The 10476-nt window shown below is 41.2% G+C and overlaps 1 protein-coding gene across 6 annotated transcripts in view; it reads left to right on the top strand.

Moving 5' to 3' along the window:
• The window catches only part of eps8a (epidermal growth factor receptor pathway substrate 8a), a 65678-nt gene that overhangs the window by 32250 nt on the left and 22952 nt on the right, over window positions 1–10476 (top strand). For all 6 annotated transcript variants that reach the window (XM_038707970.1, XM_038707969.1, XM_038707972.1 and 3 more), the window contains 9 exons: window positions 3171–3238; window positions 4669–4830; window positions 5011–5160; window positions 6692–6774; window positions 6978–7114; window positions 7857–7930; window positions 8282–8408; window positions 9724–9812; window positions 9909–9983. In XM_038707970.1, the coding sequence (XP_038563898.1) occupies window positions 3171–3238; window positions 4669–4830; window positions 5011–5160; window positions 6692–6774; window positions 6978–7114; window positions 7857–7930; window positions 8282–8408; window positions 9724–9812; window positions 9909–9983 (965 nt within the window). The remainder of the gene's footprint in view (window positions 1–3170; window positions 3239–4668; window positions 4831–5010; window positions 5161–6691; window positions 6775–6977; window positions 7115–7856; window positions 7931–8281; window positions 8409–9723; window positions 9813–9908; window positions 9984–10476) is intronic.

Here is a 10476-nt window from a genome sequence, read left to right as displayed (position 1 = left end):
AAACAAAAAATGTAGACCTGATTTGTGTATGATTCAAGTGAATCAAACATTTATTGATTATTTATTCAACATTTGTCATGTTGTTATTGAAAAAAAAAAAAATGATATTGCGATAATAATTGTTATTGTTTTATTGTCCTGTCCTAGACGTGGGTCTTTGTGTGAAACCAGAAACCAACGTCAACTTATTTTAACCCATCAAGACCTTTTCCTACCGAGTAGTTTTGGTGTCTAATCTTTACCAAACCGCAGACGCACCTGACTTCCTAACGGCTTTGTTAAATTTGTCCCTTTTATTAAAGGGGTCATGTGTAGTTTTCAGCGGCCTCTAGCGGCAAGGTGCCAGATTGCAACTGATACATTTGCAGTCCAGCTCATTATTAACTTATAAACATTTGCTTTGTACAGTTACATCATTTCTTGCAGGCTATAATCAACGCTGGTACACAGGATAGTGATATGGGTCACGTCAGCTGGTGAAGGAATGCGGAAAGCGACGCAACTGTAGTATTTTGCACCTGATAATGTCGGAAAAGCGGAGGCGTCTTCACGATTGAAGCCTCTCTGGTGTTGACGGCTCGAGCACATTAAACTTGTTGTTGTGTGTCGGGAGCGCGCATGAACGTCACAGCCTTCATAAACCAACAGAATGTCTTCACGTATGAAGCAGCGTGGTGGCTGTTCGTAATACAGATCTACTTCAGAGCGGTGATAAACGTGAAGAAGCGCTTCAGTGTCCATGTGCTGCTGAACTTTTATCTGTTGATGTTTCACGAATCATTTTGTGTAAATCGTTGATCTCTTGTTTCTCATTTATCCACATGAACAGGATCAGATGAAATCTATTTCCTTCGCTCGTCTGCCAAACACAAAAAGAAAAGTCAGAGTGAGCCGACTGGACTGTGTTTGTGTTTGTTTCCGTGTTGAAGTTGTTTTAATTTAAAGAACTCGGCTCTTATTTTTGGGCTTTGAACCGGGAACATTAAACCTTCAGGAGTTCAGGGCCAGAACTTTCTGTTGGGCTCCTGTTGGGAATAAATACTAGAGTCGGGTATCTGTCACCTCCAGAAACACTTTAATGGGTTGAGAAAAACCTTCAGTCTCATTATAAAGAACAAATGTTTAAAATAAAAATAGGTTTTAACCCAGGAGCCCCTCCGTAAGACACGAAGAGACGCTCTAACTTTGTTATTAGATTTCACAAACTCGACTCGTTCAGTCAGCCAGAACAACTGTGTGTCTTTAATAAAGTGGTGATTAGATAATTGAGTTTGACTCCAAATCGCAGCATTTATATAATGCATAAACAGGATTATTCTCCAAAACTACAAAAATAAGAGCCGAGTTGTAAAAGCCATGATTTCTGTTCAGGGTCAGACCGACATGTTGTGCTTCATTACGTCTGCTGTTGACTTGATTTTACTCTTCTTCTTATTACTGTTGTTTTTTGTTAAACTGTTCAGAGTTTGTTTAAGATGATTTTAAACAAACTCTGAATCCTTTAACGTGTTCAGAATGTTGTGGTATTAATATGGTGACGTTGAATTATAACAGTGGTGGAGGAAGTATTCAGATACTACATGTAGTAAAAAGTACAATATTTCCCTCTGAGGTGCAAAAAGAAAAGATTTGCTCTTAAATTCAGTATTTTAGTCCACCACTGCTTATAAAGTCCCACGGTGGTCGAACCTTTGGTATGTGTGTTTATATGAACAAAACTATCTTTCTTTTCAAGTGTGTCTTCAGTATTTTGGATGATCACAAGTTTGTGTGCAGCTTGTTGTACAATGTTCAGGTGAAATGTTTGTGGACGGGGGTGGGGGGGTGCAGGAGATGCAGGAGTTCTGTTCAGACTGAATTTAAACGCCAAGTGAAGCTGCAGGTCCTGTAGCTATTGACTCTGCAGAAAGTTGGCGACTTCTGCGCACTGACCTAGCAGTGGGAATCACCAGAGTCCCCACGATACGATATATTATCATGATACGTTTGTCACAAAATGATTATTATAATATTATTGCGATTTTAAACATTTATTACATTTTTACCAACTACAAATGGTGTCCCCAAAGGGGAAACTACTGTATTTTTCTAGTGGACTGAAAAAAGCAACTACTTTTATTATTATTATAGTACCAAAAAGTCAATTTCTCATGTACATTTATATAATAAAAGATCGGTACAATATTAACACGGAAAATATGGCGATACTATGCTGCATTGAATTTCCCCCACCCCTACTGGGACCCCGCTCTGTGATTTTATGTGACCTAACACTTTGTGGCTGAGCTTCCGCTTTGTTATAACGCTACTAACAGGTGACCGTGAAATATTTACTTGGAGGAAATTTCACGAATGGACACAGGTGGCAACCTATCACGGTGCCGCGCTTGAATTCACTTTCACATATGTTTGTAGAAGCAGTCTGCAGACTAGCTGCTTGATTTTACACACCTGTGGCCATGAAAGTGATTGAAGAACCTGAATTCAATGATTTGGAGGGGTGTCCTAAAACTTTTGGCAATACAGTGTAGTTTCTTTTACCTGAGTCTAATTCTTTTTGGAACCAGATATGAAAAAAGGAGACGCTAGAAATGTAGAATGAAAATAAATAGAATTTGATTCAATAAAACTTTGAATAAATCAAACTAAAGGAGAATTCCTGATGTTTGTCAATAACTAAACATTAATAAAATCCCAAGTCACTTCTATGTGACTTTAAACTGCTGAAATAAATTAGTTTTATAGTTTCAGACAGACAGAATCACTTTTGTGTTCATTTAAATTCATCTTTTCAGCTGTTTTCTTCCTTTTCATGAGTGTGTTTTTGTATTTTTACCTTCTTAACCTCAACTAGTTTTTCCAACCTGTGAAAAACACCTAAATATTTGTTTTCAGTCCTTCCAGGAAGTGTTGGCAGTCGTGTGACCTCAAGAATTTACCCAACTTCCACCAAATGTGACCAAATTATTTCCACAGAAAAATCTGAAGGCAGCGGTTTACATTTTAGGAAATCATTTTTAATGTTCCAGGGATTAATGACATAATATGATGATCTGTGGATTGTTAATGAAGTAAAGCTTCTCAGTCACCGCAGTGATGATAAGAAACAGCTTCCTGGAGGGACGGAGTGCCAATAAAGAGATTATTAACTGCTCTGCTCTTTCCTTCAGAACAAAGAAAACACTTCACCAAAAACAGCATCAACAGCCTGACGGACACGTCGCAGTATCATGTGGAGGTGAGACCCGGAAACATCATAAAATAATATAACTGAGTTTTCTGTAGGAGATTCTGCAGCAGGCTTTGATTCTTCACCAGATCAACGAGCAAACAACTGTTTCCTTTTAAAGCACATTTTAGAAACCGAGTTATTAGCTGATGATAACGATAAATGTGATTCAGTTAGAATTCATGAGGAACCACCGATCACAGAGCTCCCTGAGGTGTCATAAAGTTAGATCCTGATCCAGGTCGGGTTATAGAGATAAAATACAAAATGAAAGGTCATTTTTGCAAAGAATTCATTAAATTATAATTTATTCATGGTTTGAAATGGTACATTACAACAAGTTGAACATTTAAAGGTCCCATATTATGCTCACTTTCAGGTTCATGCTTTTATTTTGGTTTTCTCATCACTGCTTCAGCGACTCTTTTCACCCTCTGAAGCACAGACTGAATAAAAGAAGTGGACGTAGCCGCCGTGACGTCATCCGTTATTATATGGACTACCGTTTTGAAGCCTCGAGTTTGGCATGTTGGCCGCACCATGTTAATTGTTGTTTTTTTAAACCAGGCACCGGATGTGACCGGTGGCGCTAGCTAGCTTAGTTAGCAAGATGCATCTGTAATTCATATTAGCTGGGATGCTAATTTTGGGTAGCAGCAAACAGGCTTGAAACAAAATGTACTTACAGGAAAAATTAACAGGAAATGAAGCTTTTTCAGCGCCGCTGGTTAAATGTACACAGAGCAGCGGATACGAGCCGCCTTTATCCTGACTGACAGGTCGTCATGGTAGCGACTTGTCAATCAGCTTGTAGCCCCGCCCTAAAGCCTCCCCTGCTTCCTGGTCTCTGTTCCTCTAAATGGGACCATAATTTACTAAATGAACATCATGCTGTGTTGAAGAAGACTTGAAACTAACGACTGAGACCAGAAACTCATCAGGAAAGTGTTTACTGAGGGAATAAATCAGCTGACAAGTAGAAACATTTTCTCATAGACTTCTATACAATCACACTTCTTTCTGCAGCCGCTGGAGTCGCAGGTTTAAGGAGCTTCAACACTGGGTTCACTTATGAGAGACGGAGGTAGCTGCTTGGTCTGAAGACACTTAGATTCTGTCAAATTTAGGTTGAAAAGAGATGAAAAAGTGCATTTTATATAATATGGGACTTTTAATTTTTGTTGGAAGGTGCGCTCATGTTCTGTTGTATAAATCAGACAAAAGGCTCAACTTTCCAGACTAATTTTACTAGCAGTGAAGAGGCGACAAGTGTCAGAATATTTTATTGTTCATCTTCTGGGTTTAATTTTAAGAAAATAAGACTTTTCTTATAAAAATCTGACGACTCTGGAAATAAATAAACAAACTGAGTGTTTGGGAAACACTGAGCAGCTGTTGGGGTGATTTAGTTGAAGTGAATTATCCTGTGTGATCTTCAGCACCTGACCTCGTTTGTGTTGGACCGTAAAGACGGGATGATCACGGTGGACGATGGAGTCCGGCGTCTTCGTCTCCTGGACGCTAAAGGAAAAGTCTGGACCCAGGAGATGTTGCTGCAGGTGGAGGAGAAAACTGTCAGCCTCATCGACGTTGAAACAAAGGTGAGAAACTCACTAGTGTTCGCAAAACACGATTTGGAGCTTCTCAGTCCAGAGTTTAACCTCGGGGTTGGAAATCTATGAAATGTATATGTTTGCTAGTTTCTGGAAACGTTGTGAGTGGCGAGCTTTTTTCAGATTTCTCTCTTCCAGATGTTTTTAATTTGAACCCGTGTTTCTCAGAACGAGTTGGAGAACTTCCCCATCGGGACGATCCAGCACTGCCAGGCCGTGATGAACACCTGCGGCTACGACTCCATCTTGGCTCTGGTGTGTAAAGAGTCGGGTCAGAGCAAACCTGACCTCCACCTGTTCCAGTGTGACGACATCAAGGTAAACTGCCTGTGATTGGTCCTTTTTTAGTTCAGAGGCAGCAGATTCACTCGTCCTTCAGGGGTGAGAAACCAGTCAAAACTAAAGCTAACTATAGCAACAGTAGCAATTCTTCACACTGAAGTTACCACTTAACTCACTCAAAGACCCCTGGAACTTCCTCAAGGACTCCTGGAACCTTGCCAGCAACATTGGAAACACTGTCATGGACTTCTGCAATCTTCAGTGACCTCCAAACCTCCACGAGGACCATTAGGACCCCTCTTTAAAGACCTGTACATCCTCTTCAAGGACCTCTGGAACCATTTAAGTTCTATAATACCTTAATAAGAAGCTCCAAAACTACCCCAAGGATGTGCATAATCTTTTTTTGGGAACTCCTGAGTGCCTTAAATACCCCTAGTACTTCCTCAAGAACCCCTGCAAAGACTTAAAGGACGGTTGAACCTCCTGAATGACTGACAGAAACTCATCAAGGACGTCTGTGACTTGCTCCAGGCTCCTTCCTCACATCAGGGAACTTCATCAGGGACTTCTGCAACCTCCTGACGGACCCTAGGTCTTTTCTTATGAACCCACTATTACGTCCTCAAGAACGTGTCCAACCTGTTCAGTGACCTGCAAACCACCTTTTGGTACCCCCCCAAAACATGTTAGACTTCAAGGATCTCTGGAGGCCCTCAAGGACCTTGGGGACGAGGACAAATACCTTCTAGACCAAAAGGGCCTTGTGCACTCAGGCATAATAGTTTGACCAATTACAACTTTTGAACATCGTGGAGGCTGTTTACATCGGCCGTATGAGAAGGACAGGTGTAAATGCACCTGAGACGCATTGAAGATGGGTCTGCAAAACCACCTCAGGAGGTGGTCAGGGACGCATTCTGACTGCATTGAAATGTGTAAATGCAAATGTGTTTTCAATTCACTACGCGGGCGTAAATACATACATACAGTCTTTCAAAACTAAAATCCAGCAGTCCGTGCAGTGTTGTGCATAAACGTGGTCAACTAGCACAGATCACTGAGCGTTCTCATGTTTTTGATGGCTCGTCCACTCATAAACTACAGAAACAACTGAAAGGAGTCACATTATGAGGAAAGGAAGCGATGGCAGGCGGAACGTAAGTTTCGCTTTCCAGCAGAGCCGTTAAATCGGCGCCCCGCTGCAGAGGAAAACATGGCGTATAATCCACGGAGGGGAAGCGCATCACGGTTGAACGAGACGTTCAGAAAGTTTTTATACGGTCTGTAGTTACAGACTAAACGAGAGGAGGACGTGAAAGAATTTTGAAAGCTGTTTTTAAATAGAACAATATAATTTTAACGTAAATAGTAGTGGACCAAGAATGGAGCCCTGTGGCGCACCATGGCTGATTTAACCGAATAAATAAAGTCATTACAGAAGATTTATTCAACAGTCAGGACTTTTACAGACAGAGTTGATGTGTAAAAGTTTTTTTTAATGTGTTTTATTGTGTCTGTTTGTACAAACTGCATCACATGAATGTGTCTGTTAATTTCCCTTCAGGCGAATCTGATCCACGCAGACATAGAAAGTGCCATGATCGATGCCAAAGGAGGCAAAGTGAAGAAGAGACCAGAGGCACTCAAGTAAGAACCAATCATCAAACACACGGGGCCTCCCCGAAAGTACTTGCTCCTCCCTCCCGCACCTACTTCCACTCAGTTTGAGCGTTCAGAGTTTGCTCCGTGACGGAGTGGAAGTGGGAGGGTCTGTTTTCGGGAAGGCCCACGGTGAGGGGTTGTATTGTCATGGTGACAGCTAATTGGCTGATCTGTCCGTCTGTCTGCAGGATGATCCTGAAGAGTGACGGGGTCATCCCACCTCCGCCCGCCGCTCCCGCCCCCGAACCACCGGCATCGTCCAATCAGGTGGACGTGAAGAGTCGAGTGGCCGCTTGGTCAGCGTGGACCAATGAGCAGCAAGACTGTGAGTGATGTCACATCGTAGGAGGAGTATATGTGTTTTCAGATCCTGGAATCCGTAAACCAACAAGGATGTTAAACCTGGAACTACAGCATGACGTCTTAATCTCTGACGTCATGCTTTTAGTCTAAACTTTGTTCAAACTCACAAAACTTTATTTAAACTTCTGGCAAAGATTTCTGTAAACAAGCATAAATTCAAACATGCTAAATGTTAGCTTGTTGACATGCTAAATGTAGCCATGTTAACGCTAATGTTAGCATGCTATTGCTAGCGTTCAGCTCAAAGTTATCTTGGTGTGATAGAGTTGAGTCTGAGGTGTCCTTAAAGGCCACCGTACAGAAAATAAAGCCTTTTGATTTAGAGACCAACATGACCTTTCCTCTGGAGCTAAAGAGCTAAATGTGGCTAATGTGGTTAGAGCTGCAGCAATCGATCAGTCGACTGACACAAAATTAATTGACAACTATTTTGATTATTGATTTCAGAACAAAACTACCAAACAACGAAGTGAAGACAAGCTGCCTGGCGTTGGTGTACATTTAAAATATTTGGGTTTTTTTTCTGACTTCTTGTACACCAAACATTTAATCGAGGAAATAACTTACAGATTAATCAATAATGAAAATAATCGTTATTGCCTTAAGTAATCTTTATCTATTATGTAATTCACTCAGCTTGATGCAGATCTGATTATTTAATATTAACTTCATTGGTTATTGATTGGTTGGTATTCTGCCCTCAGGTGAGAAGCAGAGACACCTCTCAGAGGAGGACGGGCCGGTGGAGATGAGTGCAGCCAGGGTGGACCGAGACGTGGTGAGTCCAGTCTGTCAAAAATGAACTGTCCTTTTTAAACGCTTGAACTGATCTGAGAGCAGCTGGCGGAGCCTGTGTTTAAATCTGAGGTCACGGAGGTTCACGGGACAAAAGATCGAGGACTTAAGCTGATTGAAGAATGTAGTTTTATTTAAATATAATCACTTCGGAGCTTTGAGGGAAAATCTGGTTACATAAAGGACAGAAAACTGACCTCAGGGCTGTTTAGTTTAGGTTTAATCATTAAAAGTCAGTGAGTCGATCCAAAGTGAAAGTCACGTTAAAGACAAACCTGAAGGTGAAACATTAAAACCTCTAAAAGCTGCTCTGAAACAAACTTTGTTTGCGCAGCAAATCCTGAACCACATCCTGGACGACATCGAGTTCTTCGTCACCAAACTGCAGAAGGCCGCTGAGGCCTTTAACGAGCTCTCCAAGAGGAAGAAGGTCAAGAAGGGCAAGAAGAAAGGTCCAGGAGGTGAGGAGGGACTTTGAATCCTGTCACATCTGAGTTTAGATTATTTTTTCAACTGACTTTACCACTCAGAGGTCCTGTAAAGAGAGTGAAGACTTAATGATGAAATCAACATGACTTTTTTCAGTTCCTCTGGTTTCTATCGAGGATAAATCAATAAACAAGACCTGTCTATAACTAACTATAAAAATAAAACCGATAATCAGAAAATGCCAAGTTGATTTGACTTCTGCTGCAGAGTGCAAGGCTGCGGTCGAAGAAAAATAAAAAGTCCTTTCCTAACCACCTTTCCTTGACCTCGATGGAAAACGTCACAAGGTCAAGGAAAGACGTGAAGGAGGATCCATTAGGACTCATGAAAAGACAACCGCAGGGCTCAGAGAGTCCGACTGCAGCCGCTCAAGGCTTTAAAACAAACTTTATAACACATGGAAGAGAAGTACAGTGACAAACTTTCCTGTCCGACACAGAATCACGCCTCTCAGAGAGGATGTTTTCACCTTATGCACCTTTAACCAATGATTATAATGTTTATTGGTTATTTTTTATTCATTTGTTGGGTAGAAAAACAAATGTTGGATTCAGCGAAACAACATTACTGTGTATAGAATTTTGTTATGATGATATTGTTAACTACAAATTCAATACGCTTGTTTTTCAAGATTCAAGATACAGAGAAGAAATTTATATTTAAGGTTTCGGATTTTCAGACTTTTTTGGATTAATTAAAAAAGTCTATTACTAATTTTGATAAATTAAAGAAAAAATGTCCAAATTCTCTGATTCCAGCTTCTTAAATGTGAATATTTCTCTGTAAAAGTTAGATCAGTAAGATTGAAGATCTTTGTGTCTGAGGACTTTGGGAAACGCTGATCAGCATTTTTCACCATTTTCTGACATTTTAAAGAGCAAACAATCACAGGTGTCCTTTACGCTGGGGACATGTCCCACCACTCTTTGAAAGCATTTGTTAAAAATGTTCTGACAAACAGCAACAAGAAATGTTAAAAAACAAGTGAAAATGCTTTGAGAAAAGTTTATTTGCACAATAAGAAAACATGCAATGCAAATTAAATATAGAAGAAACAAATGTGCTTTGTCCAAAAAAAGTAACAAGCTGCTGATGACTGCTTTATATTCTGTGACATATTGAATTGTTTTTCTTTTCACATAAATCGATATTTCCGCCATAAATTGGTGCAGGAAAAAAATAAAAAAATAAAAAAATAAATCAGTGAGGGGAAGAAGTAGGAGGTAACGAAATAGTGCAGTCAATTCTAAATAATCTGTTGCTGTCCTTCCTGTCTCTGTCCACCAGAGGGCGTCCTGACTCTGCGCTCCAAACCTCCCGGCGAGGACGAGTTTGTCGACTGCCTGCAGAAGTTCAAACACGCCTTCAACCAGCTGGTAGGAGCGTCTCCGTCATGTGACCTTATATTATTAATAAAATAAAAATGAAGCAGGTTAGTTCTGAACCCGTCTGACGGACTGTGTGACCCGCAGGGGAAACTGAAGGATCACATCCAGAACCCGAGCGCCGTGGATCTGCTTCACTTCCTCTTCACGCCGCTCAGGATGGTCAGACAACACTTTAATCCTCTGAACGACTTCATGTGTCACATTCTCAGGTTTTATCACACCGGAGGAAATAGTTTGTTTGGCAGCAGAACTTCAGACTTTAAAGGTTTTCACTTAATGAAAAGTAAAAACATGTTCGGAGGAAAACGAATCTAAAAAACCAAACATTGCATAAAAGGGTTTCCATCTGTCCCTCACCTGTCCTCCTCCTTTCCTCCTCCTTTCCTCCACCTGTCCTCCTCCTCTCCTCCTCTTCTCCTCCTCCTGTCCATCATCTCTCCTCCTCCTTTCCTCCTCCTGTCCATCATCTCTCCTCTTCCTTTCCTCCTCTCCTCCTCCTTTCCTCCTCCTGTCCTCCACCTGTCCTCCACCTTTCCTCCTCTTTTCCTCCACCTGTCCTCCACCTGTCCTCCTCCTTTCCTCCACCTGTCCTCCTCCTTTCCTCCTCCTTTCCTCCACCTGTCCTCCTCCTTTCCTCCTCCTTTCCTCCACC

This window comes from Micropterus salmoides, unplaced genomic scaffold (genome assembly GCF_014851395.1).
Source record: "Micropterus salmoides isolate LMB-PRFRI ecotype aquatic unplaced genomic scaffold, ASM1485139v1 Ms_hic_scaffold_9, whole genome shotgun sequence".
Lineage (NCBI taxonomy): Eukaryota > Metazoa > Chordata > Actinopteri > Centrarchiformes > Centrarchidae > Micropterus > Micropterus salmoides.
This window is presented reverse-complemented; position numbering and strand designations above follow the sequence as displayed.